We start from the raw sequence: 18,164 nt of genomic DNA, 5'->3' as shown, positions 1-18,164 counted from the left end.
TCACAAACGACTCTACCGAATCAAAACCAATGAGCAAACGAAGACACGAAACAATGCAAAAGAGGAAGGAAAGTGAAGAAAAAGTAAGGATCAAGCCACCTGCTCGACGTCTCGCTCAGCACTCCCATAGCTAGAAAGGTTTGCCATTCCATGTGAAACGCTTCGCCGCCCGCCGAGAAGAACGCGTCTGAGCACCCCGCATCAGGCTCCACCGCTCCGGAACGCGGTTCTTCATAGATTACACAGCCTCGACCGGCGGATTGACATCAATCTCCGATCTCGGAAGCCCTAACACCAGAAATCCTTCAGAAACCCTAGTCTTCCTCAACACGCCTCACCAGAACTTCCCCTTCTCCCTCCCTTCCAGACCACAAACCGCTGGTTTCCAGGATCGGAAAAACTAGTACGTTAGGTTGAGAGATGCAGAGCTTCACGCGATTTCCAATAAAGGAAAGCAAGAGTGACGACGGGGAATTCTCTGCATCGACGGCTTCAGTGCGGAAAGCGGCCACGTGGAGTCTTCCTGCGAACGGGAGGTGGGAGGCCGGTGGCCGGAGGAGTGAGAAGGGAAGGCGGAGCTCGCCGGAGAAGTCGGATTCCGATCCGAAGGAAGAAGAAAAATAAACAAATAAAATAAGAGGGAAGGTAGAGAGAGAGGAAGTCGTGCAGTAAACGCTCGCACGGAAAGGGAGACTCTCTCTCTCTCTCTCTTCCCGAAATGATCGCGCCCGGGGTCCTGTGCCTGCAGTAAATCCAGTCGTCTTGAAAGCAAATTACGTAAATACCCCTATTATTCGCTTGTATTATTTTTGTGTATCACTTGTGACTTGTTCGGTTCCATTGGTTCTTTTTTGACTTTTTCTTTTTCAGTTATTCTAATAAGCCGGCAGAACTTATCATATTTTCCAGATAGCTCTCAACCTTTGCTTATTACAATTAACTGCTTTCTCTTTGCACCGTTGCCGCGAAAGCGTGCTTAGTCCCAAAATCACTCGGTTGACTATTGTTTAGCCAAAGGAAATTACTAAAATCTCCTCAAAGTTTGTTTATTTTTTTACCTAAGGAGAAATATAAAGCTGATGACAAATTAGTTTTTTTTTACCAGAAATTAATTACTCGGTTGACTATTGTTTGTTTTTACTCCCAGCTGCATGTCGATCCATACCTACACATTGATGTAGTTTTCCTTGGCAAACACAATCGTATCGAAATATTTGGTCTGTGAAATATGATATAGTCTATGTGAACTTGTTCGGAATCCGGATCTGATACGGATTGGACCCAGTTGTATGTCGATATTACATTAAGCCAGTCAAATCTAATTAACTCAAATTAAGTCAAGCATAATTCAAGTTCAATGTGATCAAGCTGGTTTTCGCTCGGGCGGGTTTCGTTATGCCGTTTTATTTGGAGGGAATGTGGGATTTAGAAAACTGGATCTTGAACCAAATGCTGCATGTTTATATTGAGAATAGATGGCTAGCATTATAGTGGATTGGACTCATTAGGGCCCGGATCCGATAAGTAACAGTCGAATGTGTTGGTTTACCAGCTGGTTCAAAATGGATCAGGTGATCGGACAGTGAACCACATTGGATTCAAATTTCAAAGCGAAGGATAAAAGAAGATTTAATTAGTAATAATCCAAAAAGAAAAATGGAACTACTTGTTAAAATGTTCACATTTAATTTAGGCAATTGTAATGATTCGATTCAATTATACTGACAAGGTTGTTAGGTCCGTGTTGGCTAATTTGACATTGAATCAATGTTGGAAAGATTAGCTAGATCTTGAAAATCACACCATATTTTCTTAAGAAATTCCAAAAACCGTCAGAAAATATCATTGGGACGCTACAGTAGAAGCGTGTTGAATTAAGAGCAGACAGCAATATGATTGTTTTGTTTTATCACCCACACGTATTGGGTCAAGCCAATAAAACAGGTGTCATTATCTAAAGGGTATCCCAAGATTTTCAAAGTCTCGCTTATTTTCAATATTTTATGGCATTACTCTCATGTTGTTTATATTATTGAAAGTTTTTCAATTTTTAAATGTTTTAGTTTTTTTTGTTTTATTTTCCATATTTTTTTAAGTATAAATGTGCCAATATTTTTCTCAAAAAAAAAACATGAGATTTCTTTTCCTACCCATAAAATCCTAGAACTAAACTTGCCTTGTGAGTGAATGGAGTCAGAGAAATGCTTTAGCCTTCCAATTTATTTGGTCAGGATATCATTCATGTCATTAATTTCCAGTTTGATAGACATCGGTGGTTTTTTTTCTTCAGAAAAGGAAAAATTGCAATATTTTACCCAACCAATAAAAACATAAATATTAACAGGAATTATTTTTCTGAATCTTTTTTTTACTATGTCAAAATCAATTCTCAATTCCTTAAGTAATTTTGTTGGAGATTGTCAATGAAAATCCCAGAAATATATATATATATATATATATATATATATATATATATATATATATATATATATATATTATTTATATATTTATGTTTTTTTCTGATGAGAGAAAAGGTTGTCATTCCCGTTTTAAACTTATGTTGCTATGTCATTTCTATGGTACGTGTTTTAAAAAAGTGGAAATTATATAGTTCACTAGCATGTCAGTTATTTTGGGCAGGTGTTTGTTTGGGAAGAAAGTAATTCACATTGAAAGAGTGGATTTACCAGGGTATTTGGGGATGGCTCACCTTCTTTTCCCATGTTCAAAATGATGGAGTTTAAATGGAAGGAAAAGCAATCCTTCGCATCATATGGCACCATAAATAACGGATTGCAAACTTAATATAGTAATGAAAACCATAAACCGATAACCCAAAACAGGATGAACCGTTTGTCAATATAAAGAAATTAAAGGTAAATAACATCATTCTGTGAAAGTCAGAGCCCCTAGATTGTCTTCCCCCACGAATCCACGTAGGCCCATGTGTTTGACAAGAAATTTTCATGGGAAAGGTATCATGCTGGCATTCCCTAGTCCCTACTCACCATATGAAACGATGGCCCCAGCAAGTAGCACGAGAAAAGTCCAAGCCGGCACAAGTGGGCTCTACCGATTCCCACCTTCTTCTCCGTTTCACATGAAATTAATTCCTTTGCACCTCGCCCTCCATGTGAAATGATTTTCATTGGAAAGGCAATTTGTGTGGATAATCAAGCTGGAGTTAGGCAATCATTGACTTGGAGTTAATATAACTTGTCAAAGAGAAGTTTGGCTCACTAAGGGTGCGTTTGATTTCTCAAGTCTCAGATCTGAGTGATTTGTTTTGTGGAAAACGGAGTGTTGAAAATGGTGGTAAACAAACATTGAACCTCAAATTCTTATAGAAATAGAAAACCACAATAAAACCTTCAATTAAAAATCATGTATTTGTACCCAACGAAGGAAGGACAAACCAACAATGTGAATCGCTAATCTTCTTGTTTCCAAACCCAAACTCTTCAAATGCACATTAGGTTATTGAATCTATTTTTTTTTAAAGGCAAGTTTGGTGTCCCGGGTTGATCCTTTGGAATGGGGCAGGCGGAGTGCAGAGCTCTACTGAGTGAAAAATACATCGAGTGTACGAATGTGCGGTATGTGTTGGCCTGATCGGTGATGTAAGATACTAGCATGACACGCGATAGGCAACGATATCGTCGTTAATGCATCATTGTATGGCGACATAGAGGTGGAATATTGTTTGGTTAAACAGTGTCAGCGGATCAAAGGATATTGCATTTGAAGATTTGGTTAAGGATTTCTCGACTTGCAAATTCTCATGCATAGCGGTTAGATGCACGGGGGTGCATATGGGTTAGGGCTAATTCCCCACCGAGTATGGTGACTCGAGGCTAGGAGAGTGAATGCCGAGGCATCGAAGAATGAGTCTGGGTGCTGCTCTTCGCTATGATGTTCAATCATCAACTAGTCTTCAAATTGGGGGTCGAGAGACCTTGTCCTTTTGGTGGCGACGTTTTTGTTGTATCGTGCGCATGGAGTCGCAATACGCTCCATGACACGCAAGGCTAAGGCATTCGTGCATTGTTGGCTCGGGTGACTAAAAGTAAGAAAAGGTGACTCGCAATGATACTTAAAAGTGTGGCATGCATCGGTAAAGGCTTTGGGGATGCTCCATGTTCCTTATGCCCTACATTGGATGTTGGTTAAGTCGGTAGTGCCGCATAGGCACATTTTGGCCTATGACAATGTACACTTGTTTGTGTGAGCGGCAAGATACGTTTGGTCATTTAGTTGGAGGTGTTAGCCGGTATGAGACAGTTGTGCATGTAAGTGGCTATCAAATGCGCAATAACCATGTCAAAAGGATTTCTTAAAAGAAAGAAAAGTTCGCTAAGTGAAAGTTCCGTTGGGTAAGAAGATTACATGTGAAAAATACGTGTTGTGAGGCTGACTAGGCCGCAAGGCCTAGTGCCGCACAAGCATTCCTTGGCTTGAAAGGCGCAAAAGTTGGCATTAGAGTTTTAGCCTGTGACAATTGGTATAGAAGCAGATTTGGCAGCAATGTTATGTTGGATGATGAGTTATTTTGAGCAAGAGCATATGAGTGCCTAAGTGGTAGATGTGTTGGAGAAAATTTGGTTGGGTTTCTCTTTATGTTGCCAAGGAATGTTCGAAGCACCAAAGCCGAAGTGCGATGCTTCATGGTGGAGTTAGCATGAAGGTTGGTTTGGTGGAGGTGGGTTTGGCTATGTAGTAGGCCAACTATGTAGTCAGCTCAAGACAAATGTGCAGTTCTTTTATGGGCATAAAAGATGATTGTTTTCCTTCATGCCTCGAAAGCTTTGTGCGGCATAGTGGCATACGGAAGGTGCGTTTAAAGATGATGAATCCTTTGGGTCACGGAAGTACTAAAGAGGGCAGTGTTTGCTTGTTACGAGCTTGCCAACCACCAAGGAAATGCCCTAAGAACCAAAGCTTGTGCGCAACAGAAGGTCGCTATGTAATGTGGTGGACCGTTGTTGGAGTTGATGGAGGCACGCTAAGGTATGAGACTTAGTGTGTTTAACAGTTATGACGACTGTTGATTGAAGTCAAAAGTGTAGGCACTCCGTTGGGTTTGAGAGTGCCTTGGGTGTTAAGGGCAGCGCGAGGAGAAGCTCGACTTTTGTTCGTGGTTGAGGATTGCCTCGATTGTCGCTTTGTGTTGAGGGGAGCACAAGAAGAAGTTTGGTTGTCGCTCACGATTGTGAGCAACGCGAGAAGGATTGTCTCGGTTGTCGCTTTGAGTTAAGGGCAATGCGAGAAGGAGTGCATTGATTATCGCTCATGTGTGTCGACATACTCTCCAGGGACCACGATCAGGGAGATAGGTGGAGTGCAGTTGAGTATGACCAAAGTGACAAAACCTGAAGTGACCGAGCCACTGAATGGGCAATGAGAGCTTACAAGGGACTTAAGTGAGGAGAACCCTTAGGATAGACTTCATCTTGTTTTGGCGGTCTGTGTATGGGTCGCATGGTCGAGTGGTGAAGTCAGGGCGAAGTGGGACACCAAAGTCGGTAAAGTGGCAGTGTGCAAAGAGGGCACACGTGCAAAGTGAGCTGAGATGACAAGATGTCGTGTGGACATGGGAGATCTGCTTGATAATTGGGACTACGTTGGGTCCCGTGATTGCAATAAAAGAAAAGGAACCGAATGGGAGAAACAACACAACATTTAGATGGGTTGCGTTGTCGAAGTAAACTCCTTGAGTGTTAGCAAAGAGATCGTTGACGACGACGATGACTTGAGTGGGGGAGAGTGTTGCACATGAAGTCTCAGCAAGCCTTGCAACATGCCATTGGTATGAGACTTGGTGTGGTGCTTGGTACGAAAGAGGAGTGTGCATAATCATCGAGGACGACGATGGCTTGAGTGGGGGAGGGTGTTGCACACAAAGTCTTGGAGAACCTTGCAACATGTCATTGGTATGGGACTTGGTGTGGTGTCTGGTGCGGAAGAGGTGTGTGCATGCCACAGAGGGTGTGCTATGCCTGGGTTCGACACTGGATTGTGCAAGGTGCTTGGCATGTACACAGGCGTGATGCAGCGCAGGTGCGACAACGTATGCATGAATGTGTGTAATGTACGGTCAAATTACCCTTGTGTGGGTGAGAAAGCACCCCAGCCATGTGCATAAAGATGACAAGTTTATCGTGCAGGACCTGTTTGTGTTTGGGATTGCACTGAGGTCTCACGAGTAGAGAATGCTTGATGTTGATAGGGTAAGAGACTGTTGTTTAAGTGATTGGCAGCGCGTTAAGGAATGAGACTTGGCATATTAAAGGTTACGGTGATGGTAAATAGAAACCAGAACAAGTTGATTAGGATGAAGAAAAAGAGCAACCAAAGATAAGTATAAAAGAAAACTGACATATCAGTGAAGACTGTGTTCTTACCTGCACCGACATTATCGAGAACAACAATGTTTGGGGTTTGAGAGAATGTCTTGGGTTGATCTTTCGAAGTGGAGCATGCGCAATGCAGATCTCTACTAAGTAGGAAATGCATCGAGTGTAGGAACGTGCGATATGCATTGGCTTGATCGGTGGTAGCATGGCACGCGATGGGCAACGATATCGTCGTTAATGCATCGTTGTATGGAAGCATAGACGTGGAGCATTGTTTGGTTAAACAGTGCTTGCATATCAAAAGAATGTTGCCTTTAGAGATTTGGTTAAATACCTCTCATCTTGCAAATTCTCACGCGTAGCGGTTGGACGTATGAGGGTGCATGTGGGTTAGGGCTAATTTTCTCAGAGATCACATTAGGTGATTCCAATTGTGTATGGTGACTCGGGGCTAGGCGAGTGAATGAGTTTGGGTGGTGCTCTTTGCTATGATGTTCAATCATCAACTGGCCTTCGGATTGGGGCTCGAAAGACCTTGTCATTTTTACGGTGAGGTTTTGTTGTGTCGTGCGCATGAAGTTGCAATATGCTTCATGGTACGTAAGGCTAAGGCATTCGTGCATTGTTGGCTTGGGTGACTGGAAGTAAGAAAATGTGGCTTGCAATGATACTTGAAAGTTTGGCATGCATCGGTAAAGGCTTTGAGGATGTGCCATGCTCCTTATGACCCACGTTGGATGTTGGTTAAGTCGGTAGTGCCGCATAGGTACATTTTGACCTATGACAACATACACTTGTCTGTGTGAGCAGCAAGAGACGTTTGGCAATTTGGTTGAAGGTGTTAGCCGGTATGGGACAGTTATGCATATAAGCAACTATCGAATGCATGACAACTATGTTGAAAGGATTTCTTAAAAGAAAAAAAAGTTCACTAAGTGAAAGTTTCGTTGGATAAGAATATCACGTGTGAAAAACACGTGCTGTGAAGCTGACTAGGCCGCATGGGCATTCCTTGACTTGAAAGGCGCAAAAGTTGGCCTTAGAATTTTAGTCTATGACATTGGGTTAGGTAGACCCCCACCACTTATATAACATATCATTGTGTTTTGAACGTACAACGTCTCAACACATGGTGACATGCACTAACAACTACAAAACAAGTTGAGCACCCCGTTGGTTAAGTTATTGAATATTGTTAAGCCCCAAAGTCTAACCATGTGGACTAAAACATGTTTTGATCAAACCAAAGCCTTAACCAGGATCACCCATGTCAACATTATCAAACCCACCTAAGGGTCTATCGACCGGACTTAATAAAACAAAGACTTATTGGTTTGGTCGCATTTTCTAAGAGTATCTAGTAAAACCACCCTCTTAAACACTCAACTCAATTGAGCTAGCCAAATGTAGGCTGAGAAACAAGCTGAGCTACTTGTGATTCATAAAGAGCTCTCATTCCCACTCGTAAAATCAGCTTGACCAAAACATTAACTATAAGTGACTCATATAAGCTCATTAAGTAATAATATAATTTGACCAATGGGGTTTGGCATAGTGGCATGGGCCTATACGGTTTGACGGGCGATCTAGGTTCAAATCCCATGGGCGTCACCCCATTAGACTCAGTATTGTGAGTCTAATGGGGGTACTGAGTCTAATGGAGTTGAAGGGTAAGCCTTTGGAGTTTTATGCTGACATGGACAAAGACCGTAAGTACGGTAGGCTGAGCCAATGTGGCTCGGTCTCTGGGCTTGGAGCGGTTTCTTTGAGTAAAAAAAAAGTAATAATGTAATTTAAAACAAACAAATGAAGCATTTGGTATACAAGTAATAGATTCACAATTAGAATCTTATTTCCTTCAGCCTTTACATAGTTTACTTTATTGTAACGCTATTACTTCCATCTCTAAAAACAAAGATTTTTTTTCTATGAGCAAGGGAGATCGAGTTTGGCTCATTTTAGCTCAAGCTCGTTATACACAAAATCAATGATCTTAAAAGTCAAACTGTAACATCAAAATCAGAATGCAAAGTCTTAACAATGAAATTGTAAAAGGCGAAGATTAGAGGTATCTTAATAAAAAGTGAAAGTTTTTATGGACCGTATATGAAATCCTTTTTATCACGTAACCCGAAAAAATCGGTGCATCTCTATTGAACAATGTTATCAGCATGGGTGCGTATCGGCCTCTACGAATCTTATCGGTAGAAAATCTATATGAATATGATTTACCCCTGAACTGTCTATTTTTTAGCAAATATAAAATATTAAAAAAATTAATTTTTAAATATTATTTTAATAATTTTAACATGTATTACATAACATTTTTTTATTATTTTTTTAGCCTATGCAAATAGGGATGGCAGTGGACTGGCCCCCGTTCTTCAAACCCATCTCACCATTATACTGACAACATTGGGAAGGAACAAAGGAATGGCTTGATAGCTGCTTGCGGCTCGGTGTCCTTGCTAGGTTGGGGTCGCTAAAAAAATGTGAAGTCTTGTCTATGAAATTGTAAAAAGGTAAAGGTTAGAGATATCTTACTAATAAAGTCCGTGCATCTCCATTGGGTGAATCAATGAAAAATTCCTGATTTTTTATTTTGGCATTATTAAATAAAATAGAAATATACGGAAATTAAAATTCATATTTCATTTTGACAGTAATATATATATATATATATATATATATATTAGACTGAATTGACATTAGAAGTTATTAAAAGGCAAAATTTATTTCATTTCCACAGGAATTGTTCATCAAATCTCTTTCACGGAAAAGCGCAAGGTGAAAAAGCCCATAAAGATCAAGGCTATTTATGTAATTTTAGGTATCAGACACGCGGCCGACGACCATGACGCATCTTTTACTCGCTCTCGTCGACTTTTTGTCGGATCAAAACCTACTCTTTAAATTCCCATAGTACCCCTCAGCATTTTTAATCAACCATGCAAGCCTGGGCCGTAAGCAGGTAGGATCGGGTATGACCGTACGCGCATCCGGATCGAAGACGATAGGACCCAGCTTCAGTCTTAGTGCAGTGAGTCCGACCAGCTAATTAGGTTGAACCCATAAGATCCATGTAGCTTATAGACCTGGGTCTGGTTTCACAAGTTTTCAGACCAGACCTAAGCGCCATTAAAACCTTGAAGTTTGGGGTGTTTTGATAGTCGGCTTCCTCTATGGGTCCTTGGGAAGCACCCCCTTAACCCAATATGCATATATCCCAATCCTTCTCAGTTTTTTGATAAGTGGGTGCACCCCTGTCACATGGACATGGCCAAAAGGACACAGGACACGTTATTCTTGTATAATGTTCATTTAACAATGATATATGACAGGCACAGTGGAATGGGGCCTAGGCCGCTAGGGAGGTGGTCTAGGTTCAAATCATATGGGCATCTGCGACTTCCAGAGGGCAAAGGTAAGCCCACAGAGTTTTACATTGTCAAGACAAAGACCTTAAGTACGATAGAAAGAGCCAACACAACTAGGTGGGGGTGGTTTCTCCATGTAAATATATTTAAAAAAAATGCCTACATTTTTTCAGTTTCTTATTGAATTCGATATAAATTGTATACTTATTTGTTAAGCTTGTGAACTTATATTAGCAGGCTGTGGTTATTTGAACTTTCTTCAACTTGTTGTGTTCATGTTCTTCCTAGATTGTACTTGCAAACAGAGATCCGTCTAAGATCCATTGATTTTTCTTATGAATAACATAAAAAACATGGTTTTCGCTGATTAAATCAGATCCTGATTATTCCAGGTTTTCGTTGATTAAATCAGATCCTGATTATTCCAGGTTGTTTGCTTCCAATCAAGATGATCCAAATCCAATTTGGGCCTATCCATGTTGGGTATGGGATAGGGATCTAGAGGCAGGTTGGGAGGGGGAAGGGTATTTTGGGTACATAAAAATGACTGGAAAAATTAAGTTTGGTGAATTCAATACTTTTCAAGTCATTAGGAGGTGAACAGTGTGATGGTGATTGGTTGATTGGACCTCCTAGTCTGCAGTAGATTTGGTCATCCAATCAAAGAGTGTGGTGGGTGGAAATATTGGAACCACGTTGGCCCTCTTAGACCCCAGGCTGTTTAAATTGGATCGGGTACAGCTAGAAGCGTGTCTGGATCCGTCTTACGTATAGAATGTCCTAAAGAAACTGAATACGTATCGGATCTGGATATGAGTTCAATCTGGAATAAATCATGTCCAAGTAGTGTTTCACGACTAAATCCAACATGTTACAAGACATGCTGGATCTAGGGCAAAGTCGACAGATTCAATCCAATGGGTTGGATATGATCGGATTCTGGACTGGATCAGGCCAGATAGGAGCTGGTTTCGGGGTTAATGAAATCATAGCGTTGATTAGCTGATTGGGTATTAAACATAAAAGGTCCGAATAAATTGACTCAAGTCTCGTTCTGAATTTACAAACCAGACCCTTGTTTGACCCAAATTCTGATTAAGATCCGTGATTTTTCAGTGGAAAATATGCAAGGAACTAGGATTTTACTGGGTCTGGTTTTTGCTATCTGTATCTGGACCCAGATCTAGTTATGCCTAAACTATGTCCAATCAATGATGGAGATGGATCCTATGTCAACACCTTAAATTGGACCCTGGTCCTGATCCACTGTGTCCGACAAGGTCCTACCCAATAACAGCTGTAGTCACAGCCCTAAGTTGGGTATAAGACCACTGGTGATTGGACCAGGACAAGTTTGGACCTCGAGATTGAGTTGTCTCTAAATCTTTAACACACAAAAGGAAGAATGGACCGGGCTAATATGGATTTATTTAAGGGAAGATTCCATTTTTTTTTACTAGAAGAAACCGCTTCAGGCGCAGAGACCTAGGCGTGCTAGCTCAGCCAGCCATACCAAGTTGGATGGTAAAGGTGTTCTACTGTTCATGTATAACAATTAAACTTTTAGCTCTTCCCAAGAAGAGAAGCTATGTTTTGTTTTCAAAACGGCATATTAGTAGGGATGGCATTGGACCGGGCGGGTATAAGGTCGCTACCCCCGTCCTGTCTCAAAATCCTGCCCTTCATCCCTCCAGGGTAGGGGTGGCAATCGGGTCGAGTTGGCGGGTCAGCATACCTCAACCCAAACCCGACCCGTTTATTAAACAGGTCGGCTGTGGCAAACACGAATTCGACCTGTTTATTAAACGGGTAACCCGACACGACCCGCCAACCCGCTTAATAAACTGGTTGGGTTGGGTAAACGGGTTGGCGGGTTGACCCGCCCGCCTAACCCGTTTATTAAATGGGTCAGCCGGGTTGGCATACCCCTAACACGAACCCGACCCGTTTAATAAACGGGTTAGGTGGGTCGACCCGTTTATTAAACGGGTTTGTTTTTGCCCAACCCGAACCCACCTAAGAGGCGGGTTGGCGGGTCGTGTCAGGTTTTGCCACCCCTACTCCACGGGTCTTGATTTTGACATCCATCTCCGTTTCATGTACTCAATCCCTGGTTCAAACGGGACGACGCGAGGCCGAGCCTGTTTCCCCTCAATCTACTACCAGCCCGGATGGAAAGGGTCTGGTCAAGGCCGGAATTGAAGACGGGAATGGGGTTTGGGAGAGGAAAAGTGTAAGTCCATCTCCGCCTTCATCAGTGCATGGGTTTTGATTTTAACCTATCCCTGTTTGAGACAGGGGGGCCCAAATTTAAAGAGAGGAATTGAACTATTAGTAGCAATCTAGAGTTCTTTTTTCTTTGTTATTACAGTGGTTTTTGTAGCTTTTTATAGCACCTTTTGATTGATAGCCATAACTGTCCTGTTCCCCACAACTAACCTGTTCCAATATTTCTTATTTGTTGGCTCTCACATGGGGCCTACCAGATTTTGTTGGTGCTTTCTTGTCCACATTATTGACTAATGGAAATTTTAATTTTCATTGAATTAACATAATCGCTTACAAGGTGGATAGGGCTTAATTTTAACTAACATGAGTTAAAGAGAGTTTAGACATTCACCTGCAATATGTTTAATTAAGATGTGAAGCTGTAGTGTTCTATGAGAAATTATCCAAATATAGCTTGATTTATTCATTAAGCATTGTAAAAATCTATTTGAGCATCTATCCAGTAAACATTTTATGCTCTATTAGTGGGAGCAAAATGTAAAATTTAGGATTCTAAATGGGTGCGAGTATGAACATAAACATACTCAAAGTTTCAAAGAACAAGGTGAAATAATTATCATGAACAGGGCCCGTGTGATTAAATATAATATGTATATTATACTATATATATATAATATATATTTTATCTTATATATATACACACTGGGCCACAGGCCACGGGCCAGCCTGTGTTGGCCAGCAGGCCAGCCCATCTTGGCCCAATTTGGGCCGAGCTTGGGCCTAATTTATAAGCCCCAATTAGGCCCAAATCCGTGGTTATCCCGGGCTCTTGCCCACGTAGAATTTTTCGACGTGGGTTGGCTCGTTTGATAAAGGCCACTTATGAACATCACCAAGCTGAAAGGTAGGGGTGGCAATCGTGTCGGGTTGGCGGGTCGACCCGACGGGTTGGCAGGTCAGCATACCTCAACCCGAACCCGACTCGTTTATTAAACGGGTCAGTTGTGGTAAACACGAACCCTGCCCGTTTAATAAACGGGTAACCCGACATGACCCACCAACCCATTTAATAAATGGGTTGGGTTGGCGTGTTGGCGGGTTGACCCGCCCGCCTAACCCATTTATTAAACGGGTCAGCCGGGTTGGCATACCCCCAACCCGAACCCGACCCATTTAATAAACGGGTTAGGCGGGTCGACCCATTTATTAAATGGGTTAGCTTAAGCCCAACCCTACCCGCCTAAGAGGCTTGGCGGGTCGTGTCAGGTTTTGCCACCCCTACTGAAAGGACAGCATGAGCTTGAAACCCAGCCACAAAGTTAAAGCTAGGTGTACCCTCGAGTTGGTTTTACCAATCAGAGATCTGTTAATGAGCAGTCAATGATGAAAGGCTTCCCTTGGCCTACCTAAAGAAAAAGAAAAAAGAAATTTCAAATTTATTAGCTATGGATGGTCATCAAATTACAACCTCTTAGTTCTGATAGGGATAATAAAGAAGGGAACAAAAGGCTTGAATAGTCTTTTAACTTTTTAAACCAAGGCAAAAACAATGAATGTTGTTTCCACTTCTAAGCATGAAAACAGTGGAATCTCAGGTTGGTGAGCTTTACATGGCCATCTTATAATGACCCTAGTACACATTTCCTAGTAAGTGAGTCCATGTAGAGCATGTATGTTTTTATCCTTTGTAGATCCAAGCCAGGAAAGGTAAGGCATCTGATTGTTTTACTGGTACAATAACATGGTGGGACCCACATAATCATCATAAAGGCCCAAGGCCCCTCAAGTGTCTATGATAAATGTGTACCATCCAAACTCTTGCATAGATAGAGGACATGGGGTGGGATGGGACATATCCTGTCTATTGATATGCAAACAATAAGTTATCTTGTGGAAAATGGCACATCCACGTAATGTATATGAAGGGAACAACTTAAATCTGAGTGTGGCCCTTGGGGGGCTTTTGTGGTACACAATATTTCCTTTTCACAAACTTATGAGTTAGTTAGCTCATGGAAATTCGTGTCTTTTTCCTTTTGTCATGAATATAAAGCTTTATATATATATATATATTAGAAATATTGAGTGCAAATAATTGGAAAATTTGATGTGGAACACATCTTGAAATAACAATAAGCAAGTTGCCATTGGTTAGGGTTAGGGTTGGGCCCATAACATCCATCCTCCAATTATTCACTGCATAAAATAGTTTGTCCTCTCCCAGATTATTGTCATGTTATGTACATTCTTTTAACCTTGAAAATTTGAATGTATTTCAATTAATTTGTTTTCTTTATTCAGAAAATCTTTTAAACATATTTCTCTCTTTGTTCATTAGATCGAAACATTCATTTTTTATTATGATTATTAGATTCTTCCTTTACTATACTTTCTTCTAGTTCAGATGTTAAGGCAATTTACTTTTTTTGTTGAATTATTTTGAAATCTGTATAAATACTTTTTTTTTTTTGAAAGGCAAGGTGGGATTAGGCATACCCCCACCAGTTATTATTCAACGTACTCCTGGGGTTTGAACCTGCAACCTCCCACCGCAAGGATACATGCACTGACAGCTCCTACCAACCACGTGAAAAAGGCGGCGGCGCCGATCTTCTTCCTAATGCATAGCAGAGAGTCTTTATTTACCTTTCTTCCACCCAGACCAGAGGTCTTAGCTCTTATTGTAATGGATGGACGACCCAGCCACGGAACTCCGGGATGAGAAAGGATCAAAGATCGAAGTGGCTATCTCCTTATTCGCATTTCTCTTTCTCCCAAACAACAAACGCATTGGCCGAGAAATCCCGTTGGTAATCTAGTATAAATACTTACAGAGTTCAATACAATTAGCTTTGAGACCAATGGGTGTGCATCCCTTATTGCAAGGCTGAAGCTGGGTGTACTCTGGTAGGCAAGGTGTGCCCAAAGGTTTTGTTGAAAGGCAAGATGGGTTAGGTGGACCCTCTACCATAACCACAGCCGCCCCATATGGCAGATCGATTCGATCCTGGGCCTTCAGCTTGACACAGAGGCCCGCTTACCACATGGGATACTACCTGGGTGGTCAAATCACAAAAGATGGTTATCTAAAAACTGGTTGACAAAGGTGTATGGGACAAGTCAGGATGTTGGATTTAGAATTTCCAACTCCGGGCAGGAGGACACATTTGCAAATTGGAAAGTAGATTTCAGCTCCTGAAAAAGTAGTTGTGATTTGTTTCCTTAGGAGTAAAGGATGGAGAAAGCTTTCACAAGCAAAACTTTTTCAAATTTGAAAATTGCTTGTCTTTTTTGGTTATTTTGCCGTCAGAAACTGAGATGAGTGTTTGTAAAACTATGTAACTTTCTAGCCTAAGAAAAGGTGGGCTACTCTCAGAAGTGAGAAAGTGTTTCGTAGGTTTGCATACACGCGGAAATTCGAGGGAACACATATTTGATGTGGCATTGCAAATTCTACGGTACTTTTTGGATATACAGGCAAATACTGGGTTTTGTGAAACCCAAGTGTTTTTTGGTCATTAATACTTTTAAAAATAAAAAAATAAAAAATAAATGGCTGAGCATTTCTCAGCCGGTGGCCAACTGGGAAAAGGCCTAGATGGTGTGGCCCGGCATGGATGGCACCATCCCAACCATTTTTGGGCCGGTGGCTGGCCAGAATATAAAAAAAGAAAAAAAAAATCCGGCCGCCATGATGTTGCCACCGTCAGGGGGCAACACCATCCCAGCCATTTTCCGGCCAGTGGGTGTCCGAAAAATGGAAAATGGCTGTCCATTAAAAAACTTGAAAAAAACAAAAAATGGTAAAATCAGCACCCACAGGAAAATTGGAGAATGTTAAGGGCAACTGGTGGATTTGCTAGCATCTACTAAGACTCACCCAAGACAATTCTTGAGATATCAAGGTCATCCCTTGTATTGGTTGCCTCCAAGGATATTTTATGAATTTATGAAGGCCAAACAATCACTTTTTTTACATGGTTAGTGTCACGGGCAATTTTTGGCTTGCAACCTGTGCAGCCACCACCCACACCTAGGGGTGGCAATCGGGTCGGGTTGGCGGGTCAGCATACCTCAACCCGGACCTGACCCATTTAATAAATGGGTCGGCTGTGGCAAACACTAACCCAACCTGTTTATTAAACGGGTAACCCGACACGACCCGCCAACCCACTTAATAAATGGGTTGGCAGGGCGGGTCGGGTAAACGGGTTGGTGGGCGGGTTGGTGGGTCGGGTTCAGGTAAACGGGTTGACCCGCCCACCTAACCCGTTTATTAAACGGGTCACTCGGGTTGGCGGGTTGGCATACTTCTAACACGAACCCGACCCGTTTAATAAACTGGTTAGGCGGGTTGACCTGTTTATTAAACGAGTTAGTTTAAGCCAAACCCAAACCCGCCTAAGAGGCGGCGGGTCGCGTCAGGTTTTGCCACCCCTACCCACACCTAAATGATGCAGCAACCTAACACCCAACTATCCCACAGGGATGGCCTGTGCACACGCACCAGGCCTAACTATGCAAGGGCCTAAGGGAGCTGCCCATAGCTAAGCTGGATAGCTCATCTTGAAAGTGCTAGCGAGGTTCATGCCAGATGAATTGAGTAGATCCACAAGAGGATGCTGGGCCAACATGGTGTTGAGAAAGACTGATCTATCTTTTGCATTTGTTTGATAGAGAATATGCAGTCTTTGTTATAAAAGTTTTAAAATTGGTGATTTCTTTTCACAAAAGTGCTTTAAAAAGTTTAGTCCCATATCTAAGAGAATTCAGTTTTTCTAGTGGTTTAAATACAGGTTTTGTTCTCTATTCTTTACTTTGGTAAGCCTTGTGTCTTTGGGTGGCTTGCGGACGTTGCTGCGCATTACGCGCGTGTGTGCGCAAGAGCGCTTGAGGCGCAATGTAGCATTTTGATGGTGCACTTTGCAGGCACGCGCGTGCGCGCGTGTGTGCGCAAGGATGCTTGAGGTGCAATGTGGTGTTTTGATGGCGCACTTTGCACGCTCGCAGCGGTGCGAGGTGCAAATGTTCGTTTTGCCTTTTCGGTTTTGAGTTATCTAGCCGTTTGAAAGGCTTTAAGTTGCATGTATATTGAGTTAATGTTGCATTGTGACTGTTGGACGGTTTTGAAGGCCTTTGATTGACAGTCAAAGGTGAGTGACCATTCAGGTACCTTTTCATCCTATTTTCAAACCATCAGATTTATGACCATTAATCTCATTTATCGCAGAACGTTTTGGCCTCTCTAAAAGTCTATAAATATCTTTAATTTTTGTCTTTTGAAAAATACGAATTTTCTGAATCTTCAATCTTTTTCTTCCTTCTTCTCGATTTGGCTTGCAGAGTACAAGTGTGGTAGAGATCATCTGTCCTTGCGAAGCAGTGACTCTCTTGAGGTTCAAGCCTGATTGTATCCTGGGAACTCAGTCGCAACAAACCCCTTTTTCACTTTTTCGGACTTCCCGGAGTGAGACGATTGAAGTTCTAAAGATAGCGATTTTAAGAACATGCCTCTAGGCTTGATATCTCTTTTCTTAAATCCTGTTTTGTCACAAGGTTGGAATAACAGTTTTAACTAGCTAGAATATAACATTGAGACCCTTATAAGGGAATGACCACGTGGCCTCAAGCTTGTGGATAGGGAGCTTTTCTCCCTACTTCAACTTCGAGTCCTTAGTAAGCCGAAGCAGGAGACTCCCTGGGGGTTGAAAGCAATTCCCACAGAGTTTTACACTGCCAAGATGGTGATGCAGTTTCACCATCGGGGGGCTCCGCGTGGTTGGTACGAAATGTCAATTCAGGTCTCCCTGTGGCGGGACGTTACAGGTTCAAAACCCAGTGGTACGTTATAATAACTGGTGGGGGGTCTGCCTAACTCCAGCTTGCCTTTCAAAAAGATGGCCATGCAGTTTCTCCATGTAATAAACAAAAATGACTAGCATCCTACATTGGGTAGTTTTCCAGTTGGCTGCCATATTGATCTCAAAATCATCAGTTCACTAATCTCAGAAAGAATCAAGGCCACTGGCTGTTCTTTAAAAAAAATGGTATATCTTCAGCAGGAGTTTCTTATAATCACAAAAGTGGCATACACTAAAGGCACGTTTGCTTTGGTCACAAGTATGGACAAAGAATCACAGCTAAGAAAGTAGAAGCTGTGATTGTTGGTCACAAGGTCAATCTTGTGACTAAACTTTTTCGGGGT

The 18,164-nt window shown here is 41.9% G+C and overlaps 1 protein-coding gene across 1 annotated transcript in view; it reads right to left on the bottom strand.

The window, feature by feature from the left end:
* Positions 1-721, bottom strand: part of LOC149847152 (PH, RCC1 and FYVE domains-containing protein 1-like) — a 40,564-nt gene extending 39,843 nt beyond the window's left edge. The window contains exon 1 of the mRNA XM_089996846.1: positions 100-721. Coding sequence (XP_089852972.1) covers positions 100-147 — 48 coding nt within the window. The 5' untranslated portion in view covers positions 148-721. The remainder of the gene's footprint in view (positions 1-99) is intronic.
* Positions 722-18,164: the final 17,443 nt, after the last annotated feature.

The sequence above is a fragment of the Nuphar pumila genome, chromosome 2 (genome assembly GCF_984573655.1).
Source record: "Nuphar pumila chromosome 2, dmNupPumi1.hap1.1, whole genome shotgun sequence".
Classification (NCBI taxonomy): domain Eukaryota; kingdom Viridiplantae; phylum Streptophyta; class Magnoliopsida; order Nymphaeales; family Nymphaeaceae; genus Nuphar; species Nuphar pumila.
Note: the sequence above shows the minus strand (reverse complement) of the source record. Positions and strands in the feature narration are given on the sequence as shown.